Raw genomic sequence first — 19623 nt, forward strand, 5'->3', positions numbered from 1 at the left:
TTGAAGCCATGAAAAGAGCGCCATTAATTGCATTGCTTATCAGAGGTGGATGGTGTGCAAAGGGAGAAAACACTCCCTTTCTGACCTTTCAATTGCTCACAAAGAGGAGCTGCTAGTGAAAGCTAGAGTTAACGGTTTAAAATTGTTACAAATTTGGTCCTAATTAGGCCCGAGTTTGATTCTGTTTAACTATTACGACTTGAATCGACTTGTAATGGAGTGCTATTTTAATTAGGAAATAATGGGTCAACATGGTTAGAAATACATTTTGATTAAAATATTGAACAACACGATCAAATTTACATGTTGGAAGTCATATTTTTCAGCGCCATTTTGAAAACGTGACGGTTGTGTTTGTTGTTAAATATGGAGGGGAGTGTCAGATTAAAAAGAGGAACAAGTGTCAGGTGTGTGTGTGTGTGTGTGTATTTTTTATGGTACTGTACAAATATGTGGCCTTGGGTTAATGATAAATCCCATAAACTTGTTTTATTTAAACTATGAACACAGCTGGTGAGGTAACACTAGACAATAAAATAACAGTGACCATAAACAAAGAAGGTACAAATATTATGTAATAATTATTCTGTGCGGACATGAACTCCAAAAAAAAGTGTTTTATGACAGTGTGTGTCTTCAGTTAAGGTTGATTTTGTAGGAATGTTTGCGTGAGGTTGACCGTAAACTAAAGTCACCAGATTCCCTCTTAATGGCTAACCTTGTTTTTTTCATTTATGGACTCTTTCATGGCTTTGTTGTGTTTTCTCAAAACAGCGGCCGTGTTTTTGCAGTGCGGATTTATGATATTTTGTAACAAAAGATGTCTTTCTGAAGATTGTGATGCTCAGAGTTGGCTAGACAATTTTTAAAGATGCCAAAACTAGGATGGCTAGTTTAAAAAATGTATTTATTGTTTGTCAGAAAGTCATTTTTGTGTTTCACCGGAATGTAAGATGGAGAATTTAAGCTCAGAATTTAAACTAGCCATCTTTAGTATTGTTAACGGATAAATAGAGACATTCGACTCAAAACACAAGGTACGGTAAAGGTCAGATATATATATTTTTTTTTTGCTTTGTGATTGGATCTGGCCAAAACCGGTTATACAGCTGAAAGAAAACACCACTTTACAAAGTTTTCTAATTAGGGTTGAATGTTTTTTGGGGGGGTTTTAGGTACTTTGACTACGTCTGCCCTGGGAAAAAAACTGTCTGTGTCCGTGTTTTGTGTTTTTTATGATTGTGTGTAAAATGGATTATGAAAAAAGCAGGTGTTAAAGGGAAACTCACCGTATTGGCGGCTTTACGTGGAATCCCGGAATTCCTGCGGCGCCCCCGAGCGGGATGTCGGCAAAGTGTGATAAATCGCAGCTTCAAATTTCACCCTGGCCGATGAACATGTTGTGGGATTTGAGAAATGTCACACAAATGTTGCCGTCAGCGTTCTGTGGAGAAAAAACATGGAAATGGAATGGACGTCAAATACATGGAATAGTAGTAATACAAAAAAAATGTAGCATAAATATATGAAAGTGATGATAACAACAACTAAATGTAGCAAATCAGATTGGGGAAAAAATGGAAATGTCTTAACTAAAAAAAAAGTTTAAAAGAAGAGTTAAAAAAAAGCTAAAAAAAAAAAAAAACTCAATACCCAAATTTCTGTAATTAAAGAGTTAGAAATCTGGTTTTGGTAGCATGTATTTACTAAAAGAAACTCCATTAAAATATATGAAATGATATATAAAGAAAGAAATACAATTCATAGAATTTAATGTAGGGCTCAAAAAAATTGCAACAGTGGACAAATAAATAAACATAATTTTAAAAGAAATATTGTTCATTTTGCCAACGTAGCAAGCTTTAGAAACACAATTTGAAAAAGAAAATCTTGCATAGCTACTTCATTCTTGTTAGATAACTTAGAGGAGCACCAAATGAACCAAATTCTTTTCCACAAAAGGTGGGCAACGAGTCCCGACGTGCCGGAAAGGAATGAAGGATGAATTGCTGATGATTTTCTTCGTAACTTCACCCCGCCACTCCTCCCTCACGCCTTCCCTTCACCCCCTTTAACAATTTGATGACCATCATCCGATTCATACGTTACGCCACCGACTGAATCATGAACATTTTTATCAGTGCACTTCATCTTTTAATATAAGATAAAGAAAATACATAATTAAAGGGTGTGACTCATTTCCTGGCTGGGTTTTTATTTGTGCCCAACCTACAAAAGTACGCAAGTGAAAAGTTGCAAAACAGGCAACCTCGGGGCACTTTTTTTCTCTCTTTCTATCGCCAACTTGGCATAATTTCTCACATAGTTCACTGAAGACGCCCAAATAAAAATAAATAAAGTGAAAGAGATATATTACAAAATAAAAATGTGTCCTGTTGCTTTAGAGTTTTTTTGGCTCGAGTTAACAATCCCTAAGATTCCCGTTTTGATCTCTTCACGTCAACTGTTGTCCTCTTCTGGCAGTTTAGTGAGAATTTCCACTCCGTCCGAAGTGATAACTACCGTGTGCTCAAATTGAGCCGATCTGCGCGAAAAACAAAGAAAGAAAAAAAAGGAATAAAATGTCACACGTTTAACGACCAGCGCCAAAAACAAAAAGGTAGAAATGTCAGACTGTAACGACGAACGCAAAAAAAACTATGAGAAGAAATTTTAAAAATCACCTTTTGTCGTCTGCGGACACCGCCGTCCACTTATCCTTCAGGATTTGAAATTCTGGGGATCCCTCCATCAAGATGGGTTCTGCCCAGAGGGCGACAGAAACTCAGTGATTGGTTCCAACGCAAGAACCGAGATTGAGCTCACCTATGGTAAAAGTCATCCCTTCGTCCATGGTGGTGTCGTTGTCATTTTCTGGAAATAAGGACAGGGCTGATTTAGAAAGATGGTGGCCAAACGAAGCAAAATGTCCAAAGATGACCCACCGTGGTGCCAAATCTCAGGGTGGCCGTGGAAGTAGGAGCCGATTCCGTGGCCGATGAAATAAGGACATACTTGGAATCCGTTTGCGTGAGCTATTTCGCTGGAATGCCAATATTTATAGTTAGCGATTAGCAATTAGCGCATTTCGAATAGCTCATCGTGACAAACGGCAGTGTTTATTACACATTGCACCGGTCATGTGTTTACGTGCATATTTTTGTCACAAGTTCCTACCTGATGGTGTTCCCGATAACGCAGAGCGGCGCCCCGGGTTGACACGCCGCGATTGCGTCATCCCTGCAACGCCTGGCCGTTTCCACCAGTCGCCGTCCGACTTCATCCACCTGGCCGATCAGGAAGGTTTCCGACGTATCGCCATGGTAACCGTCCAAATACACCTGTTGTGGGCAGGCAGAATGGGGCTTCACGTTATCCTTTTTTTTTTTTGCGCGCCGGTTCGCTCAACTTACCGTGACATCAATGTTGACGATGTCTCCGTCCTGAAGGGGGCGACTGCAGGCAGATGAATAAAAGATGAATGCAGGTTAAAGAAAATCCCGCTCGTTGACATTAATTTATAAAGATTAATGGCTGTCACCTATTGGTGGTATAAAATATGTAAGCACCTGTCAGGTATTCCGTGACACACCACGTTGTTGACCGAAGTGCAAACGGATTTTGGGAAACCTCCATATCCCAGCGGAGAGGGATAGGCATCGTGCTGGATGGTTTCCTGATGTACCATAAAGTCTATTTCGTCCGTTGTCATACCCGCCTGAGAAAAAAGGCATCAAAACATTGATATTTTACGCAAAGAGGAGCTGCGTGTTGGCGTCGATGCTTACTTTCAGGCTTCTCCCAGCCAATAGCAGCACGCGTCGAGCTAGTCGGCACGCCTTGGCGAGACTTTCGATTTGCTCCGGGTTTTTTATTTCGATAAAGTCGGGCCATTCCGGGACCGAGCCGGCGCCGACGTAATCCGGGCGCTCGATGTGCTTGAAGGCAGGGAGGAGAAAATGTGGTGGGAGATCGGCCAATTGGTTACAAAATGGGCAAAAAGTCTTTACCTTGGGCACGGGGTAGCCAGGCAGAACGGTCGCTGGGCGAACGACATTGTGCGGATGGGATTTGGTCCATTTCCTCCAGAAAAAGCAGCGGCGTGGGTGGCATTGCTCCAAACCGCGTACTCGGCAAAAGGCATCAGCCAGTCCTGCAAAACATGGAAAAATGTAATTTTCACGAAAGTTCCAAACTTTTGGATCATAACAAACAGTACAATAAACGTTCATTCACCGGAAGGTAATATATGGTCTATAACTACTCAAATATGATAGTATCATGCTAGTATCAGATACTAACACATTATATACAACAATATTATTAAAAATAAATAAATAAAGGGTTGGGGAAAGAGTTGGTGTTTGCATAGATAATTTGAAGTTTCAACATCATAGAAGCAATTACCATGTGTCAACCGTGACAGTAATGTTGTTTCTGCAAATTCACGTGTACTTGACGCCCATAATAAACGTTTCCCAAAGAATATTACATGTTAATGTCATGTGGTCAACGTAAAATTGTTGCTTTGTTGAAATTATCCGTTATGTTTATCCGAAATTAGTGATTTGTTAAACTCCTTACTTGATCTCGTTAGAAATGCAGCTGTGCAGTAGGACGCCATTAGTGCTTGTGTCACATGGTGCAGCAGTCTCGTGACCAGGAACAGCCAATCAGCAGGATTGTGTGGTAGGACCACACCCCCCAAATTTCCACCACTCCTTGGAGCCGGCATCCAACCAACCAGAATATACATTGACGTCTAGCTCCGTCAATGACAGTAAAACATGGCAAAAAGTCAATGAAGGTTAACGAGTGGATTGAAAACTTAAATCCACACAAAATGTATTGCACCATTTAAAAAAAATCATAATTCACTCCAAATTAAGTCAAATTTTCAAATGTTATTCCTGTCAATGTCATTGACGATGACATTTTTGCAGGAAAAGACTAAAAATTGCTTATGCAAGCAACTAAAGTTCGTAATATAATGTGTTCTGGTAATACTATTTTTATGATTTTTAATATAGTCGTAGCACAGCCCTCCGGTGGGCGTTCACGGAGAATCTTCCTCTCTCTCACCCACTCTTTCTCTCTCTCACTCACTGCGGGTGACGTCAAACCAGCATGGCGGTCAAGGTGACTTCGGCATCGTTCTCTTTGCCCATTTCCAACCCTACTTCTGTCATGTCTCTTGGTGTTTTGCTCGTTTTCGTGTGTAGGAAGAGTCGAGGCGAACGTGCGTGGGACGAGCGGGCGTCGTGCTCGGAGCCTTGCCTTGTAGCATCACCGGGCTAGCTGACGCCCGGCCCCGGTGCTCGGTCGGCTGCTGCCTGGCCTTGATGACACTTCCCGACAAGCTTGGAGGGAGGATATAGCTCCGTAATGCTAACCAGCTGTCAGTCATACTTTCTTCCTGACACCAAAACAAAAAAAAGAGACGCTTTTCCCCCTATCGAACCTCCCGTTAAATACTAGCGTCTGCTGCCCTTTCTCGTGTCATTGTAACGGGTCGCGTCCTTTTTGTGCTAGCTCGGTTAGCTTGTGGTCACCGGCTCCGGTTCGAAGCTCCGACCGGTGGGTGACGTTTAGCTGGGCGGGCGAGGGTCTGCCGCCAGTCCGGTTCTCTTTGATAGCGCACAAGTTAGCTTCAAGAGCGAACGCGTCTTTTCTTTACTCTGGCAACCCACGCATTCCTTTAATTTGCATGATTTCTATTTTAAAGGGCTAGGGGGTATGAAAACCGTTTCAAATTCGAATTATGACTGATATTTTGTATAATTTGCAGGTGCAATCAACCAAACGGGGGGATCCGAGTGAGCTGAAAGCAATCTTCCAGAAGGTGAGATTTGTGCACGTTTAAATAATTAAGCTGAATTTTAAAAGTGCTATTTTTGGTTGTGGAGTAATACACATTGTGACAAACGTTATCCCTCATTGTACTCGTTGGCTGCCATTGACTGTGCTAGACGTCCAATCCAATTTGACTAGGCGGGCTATAAATGTGTTTAAAAAAAGCTAAATAACAAACATAGTGTTTAACTTCTTACCTGCCACAGACGACTCTGGACGTCCAATTGAACTTGAAACTGCTCATGTTTTAATGTCATTCCAATCCATTTTTAACCGGGAGGCCAATCCCAGGCGACCTCTCCCTATACAAAATAGATGGAAGGTTAATGTCATCATCATTTACCATTTGTAGCTAATGGTTTGAAAAAGTTTGAGTCGCCTGTTTTTTCCCCCCAGGAAAGCGAGCAAAATGGTGTCACAGGATTTCAATTACTCTCTCATCCATGGCTAAATTGTCATAAAAGGCTGTTCTATAACCGTGAAACTCCAATTTGAACATATTCTCTTGAATGTACAGATAAGACAAAGCTTAGAGCCTTCACTGTTTTGATTGGATGACTTAATAGGCATTGTTTTGGGTGTGTTTGTTACTTCTTTGGAACTGTTGTTTTCCCTCAGTGTGAGGCTGAAAGATGACGTGGTCAGCTAAAACTTTTGCTTACTGGTGCTCACGTTTCAGATTCAAAGTCGTACTCAAGCAATCTTGTAAGATGTCTTGGTTTATTTTTATAAGTATTTAACCTTCACGACTGGCCATGTGAGCGTTGCATGACAAAGCCCGTCCGTGTTGGTATACACACATTGGGTCGAATAACACACACACACACACACACACACACACACACACACACACACATGCATAAAGATTTATGTGCGCGTGCGGGTCGGTCGGCAAGACCGAATTTCTTGAGGTGAAACGTACAACAGAAATAGGACACCTAGCAAAATGTAAATGGGATGACTTTTGAGACAAGCTCAGCTGTTTGCTCACTCATAAAAGGTTAAAAGTTTTTCTTAGACTTGACTTGAGGTCGACTTTGACAGATTCATGTGGAAAATAGTGAGATTAAAGTATTTTTAAAAGCTGCAAATTGTTGAGAAAGTGGCATCAAAAGTGTTGAGGATTTGAAAGACAAAATTATGACTTGACTAAATGTTGTTTTGATCATTGTCGAGTGATTAACAAACATTTCTAATTGTGTTCCAGTAACGAAGGACTATTCTAAAAAGCCTTTGTTGACGTCTTTGCCAAACAAACGCATTTATTGACGGTATTAGCACGAGAGCTGTGGGAATGAACAAAAGCGTTGATGATGTAAAGCAATGCTCACGCGTCACATTAAGCTCGTTATGTAATAGCGCTCGTGTGAATGTAGTGTGCAGTAATCCCTCATTCATGGTGGTTAATTGGTTCCAAGACCTGCCGCCGTTGGTCAATAATAGCAATGTAATGGTGTCTAATTATCATTATTTGGACTTTCCCCCCCATTTTCTTTGTATTATCGTTCCTTCACTATAAACTTTTATATTACCGTCTGGTTTTAAGGACTAAAATGTTTCTTCCCATTTTTTTTTTCCAGTATGCCAGCGAAGTGGACAAGGAGGGAGACCGGTTCATGACCCCGGCAGACTTTGTCCAGAAGTATCTAGGCCTGCAAACCCAGATCCACCACAACCCCAAAACCGTGCAACTTTTGGCTGCCGTGGCCGACACCACCAAGGACGGGTGAGTCACGTTACCGACAAACGGTTAAGAAACCCCAATAGCGTACTCGCTACCGTTAGCGCGTGAAGATAGAGGTAGAGGACTCACCCGCACTGTGTTTTATGTCGAGATTTTCCGTCCATTCCGCTGGATCAAATAATATTTTTATGGTCTGGCTACTTTGACAGGCTGATCTCATTCCAGGAGTTTCTTGCGTTTGAGTCCGCGTTGTGCGCACCTGACGCTCTCTTCATAGTTGCCTTCCAGCTCTTTGACAAGACCGGAACTGGAGACATTTCCTTCGGTACGTTCTCTTGTTTTTGTCCTTTTTACATCACGTGATGGGTTAGTCTGGAAAAGATAGAATTGGTTAGCGGGGATGCTGATTACCGTATTTTTGTAAGCTGTATTTGTCGCTCCAAAAAATGACTGAATGGAGGTTAGGGCTTATATACGCACAAATTAAATTTGACGTGCAAGACAATGCGGCCAATACGGTTCAAAATAGAGAAAAGATAAACAGATAAAGCGCTAAACAACGTTTGGCTTATACGCAGGGGCGACTTATATGCGAGAAAATACGGTAATAATCATGATAACGGGGTGTTGTCGCCACAGAGAATGTGCGGGACATTTTCAGCCAGACGACAGTGCACCACCATATTCCCTTTAACTGGGACTGCGAGTTTATCCATTTGCACTTTGGGCGGAATCGCAAAAAACGGCTTAACTACCTCGAGTTCACGCAGTTCTTGCAGGTTAGTCAGCTTCACCATCATCCAACGTTTGACGCCAGCCAACAATTGTCTATTTAATGGCTCGTGGCTTCCCGTTTTTTTTTTGTTTGGTAGGAGCTGCAATTGGAGCACGCCAGGCAGGCCTTCGCCCAAAAAGACAAAGAGAAAAATGGCGTCATCTCCGCTTTGGATTTCAGCGACATTATGGCTACCATCAGGCATCACATGCTCACGCCATTTGTGGAGGAGAACCTTGTTTCAGTAAGCGGCTTTGGGCAAAAAAATAATAATAATAATACAAATCGGATGACTCCGCCCACCTTTTTTTGCAGGCGGCGGGCGGCAGCACCTCCCACCTGGTCAGCTTCTCGTACTTTAACGCCTTCAACTCGCTCCTCAACAACATGGAGCTGATCCGCAAGATCTACAGCACGCTGGCCGGTTCCTGGAATGACACGCTGGTCACCAAAGGTCTTTTTTGTGGCTTTTTTAGGGGTATTTGTGGCCATTCCGCAACTAATTTAATCTTATCTGTTCCTTGCAGAGGAGTTTGTTCACGCCGCCAACAAGTTTGGTCAAATCACACCGATGGAAATTGATATCTTGTACCAGTTATCAGCCCTGCACTCCCCCTCAGGGTAAATAAACAAACACTATTAAACTAACAAATCGATTCACTTTAACACGTTTTATCAGTTGGTCAATATTGTTTCATCTCAGGGTTCTTGTCATTTTGTTTGCTTTAGCTGCTTGTAAAATTGTGCTGATAACATAAATTTTTTGGTGCTGATTTTTGAAAATATACCATTTAAAGGACATTAAAAATATTGAGCTTCCATTCAGATCATAAAAACAGTACTTGGTGTTTTTTTGAATACGAACTATAATTACATTTATAATATTTTTTTTACTTCAAATATTTATGAAAATACATTCCATTAGAAATATTGTGGCAAAATATTTCCTATGGATTGGGCCTGTCTGATTGTTGTTGATTATCAGCAACAATCCTAGTTTTGAAGTACATACATTTGTACAATAAGGCATTCCAATGACGAAAATACTCACGAGTTTGATGCCAACTGATGACAATGTTGCTCCAGGCGGCTGAATCTGGCCGACATCGAGAGAATAGCTCCACTAGAAGAAGCAAGTCTTCCCTATAACCTGGCCGAAACCCAAAAACAGGTAAGACACGGCCGCCGCCTGCTCATTGGCTACATACGACCGCTCACTTCCTACCCGTTCACGGCAGTCTCAGCCTCAAGGGGAGATTTCCAGGCCCTTTTGGCTCCAAGCGGCAGAATCGGCCTACAGGTTCACCTTGGGTTCCATCGCCGGAGGTGAGTTAAGCTAGGAACCAATCGCGGGAGAGCTTTTTCTTTTTTGACCCATCACGCCTGACTGGGCGCAGCCACCGGCGCCACGGCGGTGTACCCCATCGATTTGGTCAAGACCAGGATGCAGAACCAGAGGTCTACGGGCTCTTTTGTGGGCGAGCTGATGTACAAGAACAGCTTTGACTGCGCCAAGAAAGTGCTTCGCTACGAAGGCTTTTTTGGTTTCTACAGAGGTAAGGTGGGACACGACACCCCCAAGGGAGGAAAGCGCGCCCGCTTCCTCATCATTGCTTTGACAGTTTGCTTTCGACAGGTCTGGTCCCCCAGTTGATTGGCGTGGCACCTGAGAAGGCCATCAAACTCACTGTGGGTATTTTTTCTTCAAATATTCATTAATTTAAAATACATTCAATTAAAAAATGGAGTTGCAAAATATTTCCTTTTTTTTTAAATATATACATATTTTTGTGATTTTAATTAAGAGCGTATGTCAAATTTTTAATAACAAATATAGGGGCTATTTACTTTATATAGACCAGTCAAAAAAAAGGTAAGAAAAATGAATCAGTAAATATTTACTCTTAGGAGGAACTAAAAAAAATACTATTTGGATCATTTCAAAGTAAAACAAATGTTTGTAAAAATTAACTAAATACGGCAGGTTTGAATCAAAAGCTACACTTACCAGTGGAAATTTCGCCTCCACTTGACTCCGCCCCAACGTTGTCCTTCCAGGTGAACGACTTTGTACGAGACAAGTTCACCGACAAGGACAACTCCATCCCATTGCTGGCCGAGATCATGGCTGGCAGCTGCGTGAGTGTCTCTCCTCGTCCTCGTCTTTGTCTTCCCGACAGTGACACTGACTCACTCTCGTCTTCGTCGTCCTCGCCCTAGGCCGGGGGCTCCCAGGTGATCTTCACCAACCCTCTGGAGATCGTCAAGATCCGCCTGCAAGTGGCGGGCGAGATCACCACTGGGCCTCGGGTTAGCGCGCTCAACGTAGTGCGAGACCTGGGCTTTTTCGGACTCTACAAGGTAAATGTGGCAGATGGCCCCGCCCCCTCTCCATCAGGCCAATGACCTTTGTTTTTTTCTTTTAGGGGGCCAAAGCCTGTTTCTTGAGGGATATCCCCTTCTCGGCCATCTATTTCCCTGCGTACGCCCACCTCAAGGCCGCCATGGCGGATGAGCATGGTCAACTGGGAGCCTTACAGCTCCTCACAGCTGGCGCTATTGCAGGTAAATGTTAACCTACATTCAAATGCCATTCGACTGGTTAAATCATAGTCGTTGGAAATGAATGCGTTAAATATTGGGAGGCTCTAAAAAAAAAAAAAAAATTGGCCCAGTTGGTATTGCTAAAGGACTTCATTTAACTGGGAATAATCAAGTCTTAACCAGAGATGCGAAAAGTTTCAGCCAGGTTATGGCGATAAAAAACATTTCTAGACATAAATGAAGGTACACTTAGCTCCTAAAACGTTGACACGGCGCCCCCAAAAAGTGGTTTGCCTTTTGCGCAGGTATCCCGGCGGCCTCGCTGGTGACGCCGGCTGACGTCATCAAGACTCGTCTGCAAGTGGCCGCCCGGGCCGGTCAGACCACCTACAACGGAGTGGTGGACTGCTTCCAGAAGATCATGCGGGAGGAAGGTTTCCGAGCTCTCTGGAAGGGAGCGGGAGGTCAGCCTGGAAAAAAAAAATTAAGGGAAAAACACAGCAACTCTTGAACAAACATGGACATCTGGCTTTGTTTCTCCCGCAGCTCGAATGTGCCGCTCGTCTCCCCAGTTTGGCGTGACTCTGGTGACCTATGAACTCTTGCAGAGGTGGTTTTACATCGACTTTGGAGGACAGTAAGTGCTACACACATTAGAAATAAAATCTAGTTTCTTTTTAAATGAAGAACATTTATTTTATTATCATCAAAGCAAAAACAAAATCAGACAGGGGTTTCAAAATTGTGGCCTGTGAGACAATATTTTGCAGTCATGAAATTCTAGTATTCAAGTTGCCTTCATGTAGAATTCAAGATAAAATGATTCAACCGTGGATGTAAAACTAGCAGTTGGGGAAAAAAAAGGAATAAGCATATTTGAAAAAGGAAAGATAAACACATTTATGGCTTAACATAGCCCAAGTCCATAATAGCTATGTGCTATTTGTTTTTAGCGACGAGCTAGCTATGTCTCATTGACTGATTTTGTATTTTTTTTCCGCGACAGCCGACCATCGGGATCGGGACACACGCCCAAGTCACGCATCTCGGAACTCCCTCCCATCAACGCCGATCACGCGGGAGGCTACCGTCTGGCCGCCGCCACCTTCGCCGGAGTGGAAAACAAGTTCGGCCTGCACTTGCCCAAATTCAAATCCTCGGGCGTGGTATCCATTCACCCCCCGGAATCCGCCGCCACCCCCCAGTCCCCTTAGGGATGGCGCCGAGCGTCGGCGATAAAGTGTCTCCGTCCCCCCCTTTCCTCCCCGCCGTTTCAAAGCGCTCGAGCCGAGCTTCGAGAACAAGCGCGCCGAGCCGCTCCTGGAAATGTCCATAGCGCACTCCAAAATTCATACGAAACAGCCTTATGCACTCCTTTATCAAGAGTAGCTATGATTTTTTTTCTTTTTTTCGGGGGGGTCTGATACTCCTTGCGAGTAGGACAGAGGGTAGAAACGCATAGGATTGATTGTTAGCGGTTATCTTGTGTTTTAAAACATTTTCATGGGAATTTAACTTAGTTACAATGGGTTGATTAGGTCAGGATAATTATTATTATTATTTTTTTAAAGCATTATTTATTTCTAACTTGAGATTAATTGCAAATGTGTCACTTTTTTAAGTTAATTTGCAATTTATCGCAAATTTGGCCCATTTCTATAGTCACCTTGCCCTTGTTACATTTACAGTTTAAATAGCCAATTTGCAATTGTCATTTTGGGGGGGGGGTATCACTCAAGTTAATGACATTAATTACGGTTAATCGATAAATCGTCAGTCTCCTATAAAGGTTTAAGGACGACTATCGTATGTGCACCTTCATATGTATTCCCATGAAAATAGTTTAAAATTCCTGGAAATTTGCAACCTTCGTTTTGAGTGTGACGTTACAAAGAGAACGATGAAAAGTGTACATATTGTAAAACAAATCTAATTAGGTACGCGGGTATAAAAAATGTTACGAGTCCCATGCAGTGTGCAAGATGGAATCCGGACATATTGGAGAACTGCATGGTGTGCTTTTTGTCGATGTTACGCAAGGCAAGAAAAACAAACAAAAAAACAAAGTGACGTAGTTACTGGTGTACAGACCGTTCAACAAATGAGCTATTATTGAATTGTATGCTTATAAATTCATTTTATTGAAATAAATCATCCATTTGGTTTTAATTTGAGCCACTTGACTATTTTTTTTCCCAAATGAGTATTTTGCTAAAAATTGCCATCAAGACATTTTACACGAGTACTAGAATTTTAAAATGGTTTCATATTTAAATACAAAACCTTTTTTTTCAAGTGAACGGTGGTTTCAGAACATCATTCTGTTAGGGATCGTTGTTAAACGTCGCTATAAAAATGACATCTTCAAAATTGAGGCTGAAAAACTTAGTGTTAACTTGCGCATGCTACGCTAACTTTTAATAAAAAGCAGCCTTTGTAAGAAGAGCTATTTTAAATAAGTGCAAGCACCGGAATAAATAATAAATATCGCAGGGGTTAAAAATAGAACGCAAAAATATGGTTTTTAAAAAGAAGCCTATTGCCAGTAACACACTTTCATAAACTTTCCAAACCATAAAATGTTAGTAGTATAAAGGTGCGAGCGAGTACAAACGTTTGCATATTGATGGAGGCCCGGAATTTTTTCATTGGATGGACAGCCAAATTTTCCTTCTATATTTTTCCGCCCGATTTCTGTTGCCAGGGACGCCGGTCCCTCTAAAAACGGAACTCGAAAAGGGAACAACGTGGACAAAAACATCTAAAGTGGTCGAGAATATTCTAACGCTCGACGTACGGGGGATTTCGCGAGCGGGAAAGAAGCGGCGGCGGCGTGTACTGAATTCCAATGGGTCGAAGGTCGACTGGGGTCAAACGTTGGCCAGCTCTTCGGCTTCGTCTCTGCTTTCGTTGATGTCGGCCAGCGTCCGGACGAAACGCGTCCACTCGTCGGCTTTGGGCACGCAAATTTGCTGAAAAAAGATCAAAACAAAATGAAAACAAATTCATATTTTTCAGACTAGAAATGTATGTATAGTATTTAATGTGAAAGTATAGATTAGAAGTATTAAGAGTCCTAGAAAAGGCTGAATTTTACAGTCAAACACACGTCCTTTCCCTCACCTCTCCCACGTCGTACACCCGCACATGACCCTCGGAATCTCCGGTGGCGATTTCTTTCCCCGAGTGAGCCCACCGCACGCGGTTCAGCGCCGGCGCTCCCTCCGCGTAGACGCTAGCGGTGGGAACCTGAAGAGCAAAAGGTGAGCGCGGAGGCGGGCAGGCGACGGACGGCGATGGAGGCCACGTACTTCCGTATCGTTGTTGAGGTTCCACAGGTCCAGACGGCCGGCTAGGTCCACGCAAGCGAAAAGCGCCGGGTGCGTCGGCGACCACATGGCGTCGCACACGTAGTCGCAGCTGTCCTCGAAGGAGTACAGCGAGCGAGTGCTCTGCGTGTGGGCGTTATGTAGGTTAGTTATTTGTCACCGACATTTAACTCTACCAATAAATCCCCAAAAATATTTTTGATTCGACATAAAAAAATTACATGATTATATTCAGTAAGCGCATTAAAATTGAATTCCTTTGTTGTCATTAGAAAAGTACAATTCGTTTTTAAGTCATAAATTGACATTAAAATTACTGTATGCAATTGAAAAAATATCATTAGTAATAGTTGTCGCACGAAGCTACATTTTTAATGCATTTTTTTTCATTTGCAAGGGTTTTGATGGCTCAGAGAATGTATGGGGTTAAATGTAGTTGGACTGACCTTGGTACTCCAAAGTTTGACGGTCCAGTCAAACGACGAGGAGATGAAAAGGTGAGAAAAGTCCACGGGTCCCGCCGCCGTGTGACAGCTCAGACCCGTGACGGGGCCGTGGTGGCCCTCGAAGACCTCGGTGATGCCCGCCTTACTGCCAGGGGGGAAGAGAGCATTGAAAGGCCGAGTATCCGGTATTTGGCATTCCGTGGAGTGAGACCCACCTGCCGTGGCGGCAAGCCGTGTAGACCGAGCCGTCCTCGCTGCCCACCACAAAGTTGTTGACGTCGCCCAACGGGAAGGCCATGGAGGTGACGGCCACCGCCTTGCTCTGCTTGAACACCAGCTCTAGGCTGTCCTGTCCAGCGGAAAGAGCGCAATTGGAAACTATTATTAGGCACTTCAATCGTCATTAGCACTAGTTTGAATGGATTGTTCATAAAAAAATAATTAAAAACTAATAATCTGAAGAAATGTAAATATTCCCTATATTTCATGTTTAATTTATCTTTTTTTTTTAATTGGATATTTTCAATAGACTTTTTTAAATGTATTGAGTTTTTATATTACAAAAAAACAACTGGTACCACAGTAACAACGGTAAATTTACGAGACAAGTTTTTACTAGCAAAGGGTTGGTACCTGCGGTTGGGACAACATGTCCAAGCTCCACGAGCACATCTTTCCGTCGGTGGAGATGCTGATCAGGTTGTTGGCGTTCTGGGTTCCCACCACGTTGACGCAGTACACCGGGTGCTGTTTCCACACAGTCCTCCGTCAAGTACGTACGCTCAAGTGCGGATTTTGTCGAGCCTCACTCACCGTGTGCGCCGAAGCCGACAATGGAGTCCTCTGGACGGGGGTCCGCTTGTTGCTGCGGTTGTCCCACAGCACGATCTGCCCCGAGTAGGTGCCGCCCACCACCAGGTTGGGGTGAAACTTGGCAAAGCCGGCCGACATCACCTCCGACTGAGGACGCAAAATAATTTATTCAGTTAATTACATGAATAAATAATTTTCTGATCATTTTTTTTCACTTTCATACAAAATTGGGAGGCTGATCATTTTTAAAGGTTGAGTTGGTAGTTTTTTTTTAGAGGACCGTGGAACTAATTATGGAATTTACATATAAAGTACTGCTCCACTTACGAAAAAAATTCTGGAACCAATTAATTTCGGAAGTACTTGTTTTTTCTACCTGGCAATGGAAGATATACTCTGGCGTGGTCTTCTTGTATTTCATGTTCCAGACCAGCGCCACTCCGTCGGGCTCATGAGGAGAATCCTCGTTGTTGTTGTAGGAGGCCACCAGCAGCTCGGGGAACTGGTGGGAGGGACCTTGTTAGAGAAGTGGATTTGCATGCATGTGTGTTTTTTTCTACTATATGTACCTGAGGGGACCAGTCCAGACAGGTGACCATCCGGTTTTTGGTCCAGCGTTCATCAGCAAACTGCCTGTTCAGGAGCAGCTTGGCACCAGCCTGTAGGTCCCTGTGGCGACAGATGGAAAAAGTTAGGCGGTGTGGCGTCTGCCCGGCGTCCGCCATTTTCTTTGGCACTTGTTGTGGCTCACCCCTCCTTGTCCTCCAGATCCCGGCCGCTGTAGTCGAAGCAGACGTCCACCTGTTCGGACAGGGCTCGCTCCACGATCCTGCTGCCTCGCTCGAAAAAGGCCAGGAAGTCGTGGGAGTGCAGGACTTGCAGTTTCTCTTCTTCCGTCAGCTCTTTGGGGGTATCTGGGCACCAGGGCAAACGCGGGTCATCCTACTTTTGATTGGGGTTTTTTTTCCACGAGGCGTCATTTGGATTCGAGTGGAACTTTGCTGTTTTTCATTCATCACGGCCATGTCTGGTCTACATTAATCATGATAATCGAGGGATTACTGTACCTTCTTCTTGTTGGTCCCCTTGGTCTTCTTTCTCCTCTTGGGCGTCCTCGGCCGCAGGGGGCGCTATTATCTCATCATCCTCGTCCTCGTCTGCACAAAGCAAATGAAATTGTTTGATAAATACAGTATTTTTTTATGGATAGCAGTAATTTTTAACATAGATTGTTGAACACCGACTGCATTTTCTAACCTGCTTTTTGATCGGCGTGTGCCGCGGTCGGGGTCTGCGTTTCTTTTGAGTAGGAGACCATTTCTTTGGGGACGATGTCCACTTGGGTCACTTTGGACATGGCCAGCCTGGCGGCGCTGCGCCTGCAAAGTCAAGATGGCGCACGTGAATGCACGGGTGCAACAAAAGGGGACTAATAGGAGGGAACTTGACAGGAGGTGAAACATGATCATGAAGGCTTACAGAGATATTACTAAGACTCTAACATAGATGGACAGTTTGAAGAGGAGACTAGAGAAGGAAATTAGAAGAGGCCAGTAGGAGGAGGATGAGGAGGAAGAGGAGGAATAGGAAGAAGAAGAGGAGGAGAAGTACCCCATCAGCTCAGATTCGGAGTGGAGTTGCAGAGTAGATGGGTCGGGATCCCAATGCAATGTCCTTAAGGGGCCCAAGCAGCAGCGCACGGCGTTAGCGAGAGACAGAGAAACGGGACGACGGGACGGAAGCGATCGCACGAGATGGACACGGTCAAAAGAGGTGAGTCGGTGGTGACAGGAAGAAAAGGGAGAGAACAAGTGCGTGTTAATGCAGTCAACATTGGCGGGCTGCTAAAGGCAAAGAATTCAGCGGTTGCTACGTGCATGCTAAGCCACGTTAGCTATTTTGCTGTGGAAAACGGGCGGGGGGTGCAAACTTTTGTTTTCTTTTGCTTTTTACAATGCCAAAACACAGTGATCATAGAATAGAAGAAAATACTATCAACATAATAAATCCAATTTATGAGATTTTTTTTTTCAAACAGGCATTCATTTGTGGTTAATTGCCAGGTAAATACTGAAAAATTAGCATATAACATTTTTATATTATGATATTAATCCATTTTTTTTCCTTTTGTGGTCTTAGTTCAAAAATAATATATAAGCCTAACCCGGCCCACCTTTAACCCCCTTTGGTCTAGTTAATAAAGTGTCTGCTGGATGAAGAAAGACAAACCTGGGTCCCGCGTTTCCGTCGCCGGAATCTTGACTTCCCGCGTCGCTGGCCACTGATTTGTTGGAGGGAGACATGGGGGCGGGGACTAGGTAGTGAAATAGACAGGTATCCTCTGTTACTACCCTCAGGGGCTGAGCTGTGGTTGGTGTGGGTTTTTTTAGGGATGGCGGTGGCGGGGAGGATGAGCCAAGCATGCAAGCGAGGACACACACACACACACACAAACGCATACACACCCAGATAGGGAAGAGAAGAGAGAATGAACATAAATGATAGGCAGGCGTAGTAGAAGTGTCATGCCCAAAATGGTCAATATTGTGAGTGGTGAAAGTGGGGGAGACGCAACTTAGCCCAAGTCAAACCAGAAGAGTTTGTTAAAGCCGCAGGGAAATTGGCAAAAATGCAGTTGTACTTTGACTTGCGAGTTATTCATTTAGGTATTATCGTTTGGTTCAAAATAAACAAGATTCACATAGACGAGGTTGAATATAAAAAAGAAACGAGTTGTTAGCAAGAACAAAAGAATGCAAAAGATTGGGACACTCGTAAGTCAAGGTACCGCTACAGCCAATAAAAATAGGAGCATGCTAGTTTTGCACATGTTTTGGCGCTGCGTGTACCGTGTTGCACGTCGGGCGCGATGCCGACGCTCTGCAGCAGAGCCTCGGCTTCCTTCCTCTTCTTCTCCAGGTCCGAGTCGTCGGCCCCGACGTCGCGCTTGGAGTCGCCCTGCCGGGGAAAATTGGACAAAAGTCAGGAAACACTTTGGCCTTCATTTCGGGCCACGTGCTCAAGTCAACGGACATCCTTCTTCTTCTTCTCCTCCTCTTTTCTCTTCTTCTCCTCCCGAATCTGGGCGATGCGTTGTTTCTTCCTCTCCAGCTCGGCCTTCAGCTCACTTTTGTCAGACATTCTGCGAAAAGACGGCAGCACTTCATAATGATTATTAGTCTTTTTTCCAGGGGTTAACCAACAACTCATAGTTAACTGGAATTCTTCCAGAAGAGAGAAGTAGTGGCCAAGGGCCCGTCACATTACTCATTACAATGTTTTCTTTGTGTTTGCTCATGACTGATCATGGGCGTTGTTTTTAAATAGAATGAACCCCTTTCAAAATACCCAGGATGGAAAACAGCAACGGCGTAGAAATTAAAACTAAAATTAGATAGGTTATCATCATGTACGAAAGTGACTCCTGTCAATCAATGACGTCAGTGTTGCGCGCTATGACCCAGATGCTCCACACTGTCTGTATAAGTAAAAATAACAATACCGGTAGTGACAAATGTAAGTTATATTAAATTTGAGTGAAGTTTTAGTTGTTACAGCACGACACGCGAATGTTTTCCGAAGGGTGGTGAACAAGCAACGCATGTTTATATCTCATTAAATGCCTGATTGACAGCCTTGACCAGCTGCTAGCTCTAGGTTAGCATGCTAATAATGGAGGGCCGCTTCAGGAAAATGAGAAAAACGCAACCGCACCATTTTGTTTAAAGTCGTCAAAACATGTGCAAGGGAGAGATTTGTGAAGATATAAACACCTGACGTCCAGGTTCAACAGTCCGGCGACAAAGGAGTCGGGTTTTGTTGGCGTTAATCCTGAAGAGGAGAGATGTGAAGATGCTGGAAACTAGATTGGAAGACACCGCCCAGCCGCTCCTGTTTTCTTCCTCGACGCTTCCCAACTAAGCAAATCAACGATTGTCGCTACCTATTGGCAAAATCTGGAAACGTTGTGTCTAGGCAGTAAAAACAATTCAATAATTTAATGTGTCACGTTGCAATGAGATGAATTTAAATATGTATAGCAATTGTTTTCATATATTAAATCCAAAGACCGCTCTATATGTGAACCAAGTCGAAAGTGCAAGCTGGGATCATAACGACCTCGATTTGTGAGATTCAATGACCCATTCGTACGCTAAGCGGCAGCAGTTCCCCGGAAAT

At 43.6% G+C, this 19623-nt stretch overlaps 3 protein-coding genes across 7 annotated transcripts; 1 reads left to right on the forward strand and 2 right to left on the reverse strand.

Moving 5' to 3' along the window:
* Positions 1 to 1459: 1459 nt before the first annotated feature.
* metap1d (methionyl aminopeptidase type 1D (mitochondrial)) lies at positions 1460 to 5642 on the reverse strand. Its single transcript, XM_077723763.1, has 11 exons — positions 5083 to 5642; positions 4585 to 4762; positions 4011 to 4153; positions 3789 to 3938; positions 3570 to 3718; positions 3414 to 3456; positions 3178 to 3341; positions 2946 to 3043; positions 2827 to 2874; positions 2685 to 2763; positions 1460 to 2545 (listed from the first exon to the last, which is right to left on the reverse strand). Exons 2-11 carry the CDS (start codon positions 4754 to 4756, stop codon positions 2461 to 2463), a joined length of 1131 nt encoding a protein of 376 aa, XP_077579889.1. The 5' UTR covers positions 4757 to 4762; positions 5083 to 5642; the 3' UTR covers positions 1460 to 2460.
* On the forward strand, positions 5041 to 12568 carry LOC144201271 (electrogenic aspartate/glutamate antiporter SLC25A12, mitochondrial-like). 2 transcript variants are annotated; one of them, XM_077723760.1, is made up of 18 exons: positions 5041 to 5139; positions 5789 to 5842; positions 7434 to 7579; positions 7747 to 7862; positions 8177 to 8316; positions 8410 to 8556; positions 8628 to 8766; positions 8840 to 8933; positions 9399 to 9483; positions 9551 to 9638; positions 9710 to 9868; positions 9949 to 10001; positions 10371 to 10451; positions 10533 to 10673; positions 10739 to 10877; positions 11162 to 11320; positions 11403 to 11493; positions 11863 to 12568. In XM_077723760.1, the coding sequence occupies exons 1-18, from the start codon at positions 5128 to 5130 to the stop codon at positions 12068 to 12070; spliced, it is 2052 nt and encodes a 683-aa protein (XP_077579886.1). In that variant the 5' UTR covers positions 5041 to 5127; the 3' UTR covers positions 12071 to 12568. The 2 variants fall into 2 exon arrangements, with proteins under 2 accessions (XP_077579886.1, XP_077579888.1); XM_077723762.1 differs by lacking the exon at positions 5041 to 5139 and adding an exon at positions 5146 to 5398.
* A 618-nt stretch (positions 12569 to 13186) lies between these two features.
* LOC144201274 (dynein, cytoplasmic 1, intermediate chain 2a-like) lies at positions 13187 to 19595 on the reverse strand. Of its 4 annotated transcripts, none has more exons than XM_077723765.1 (17): positions 19218 to 19595; positions 18478 to 18586; positions 18294 to 18402; positions 17674 to 17809; positions 17056 to 17118; positions 16702 to 16823; positions 16512 to 16601; positions 16196 to 16358; positions 16014 to 16113; positions 15821 to 15946; positions 15445 to 15591; positions 15265 to 15378; positions 14847 to 14980; positions 14632 to 14776; positions 14168 to 14308; positions 13980 to 14105; positions 13187 to 13828 (listed from the first exon to the last, which is right to left on the reverse strand). In XM_077723765.1, exons 2-17 carry the CDS (start codon positions 18583 to 18585, stop codon positions 13727 to 13729), a joined length of 1926 nt encoding a protein of 641 aa, XP_077579891.1. In that variant the 5' UTR covers position 18586; positions 19218 to 19595; the 3' UTR covers positions 13187 to 13726. The 4 variants fall into 4 exon arrangements, with proteins under 4 accessions (XP_077579891.1, XP_077579892.1, XP_077579893.1 ...); XM_077723766.1 differs by having other exon boundaries at positions 17674 to 17758; positions 19218 to 19594; XM_077723767.1 differs by lacking the exon at positions 17056 to 17118.
* Between the last annotated feature and the right edge of the window lie 28 nt (positions 19596 to 19623).

Source organism: Stigmatopora nigra, chromosome 9 (assembly GCF_051989575.1).
Source record: "Stigmatopora nigra isolate UIUO_SnigA chromosome 9, RoL_Snig_1.1, whole genome shotgun sequence".
In the NCBI taxonomy this organism is placed as follows: Eukaryota; Metazoa; Chordata; class Actinopteri; order Syngnathiformes; family Syngnathidae; genus Stigmatopora; species Stigmatopora nigra.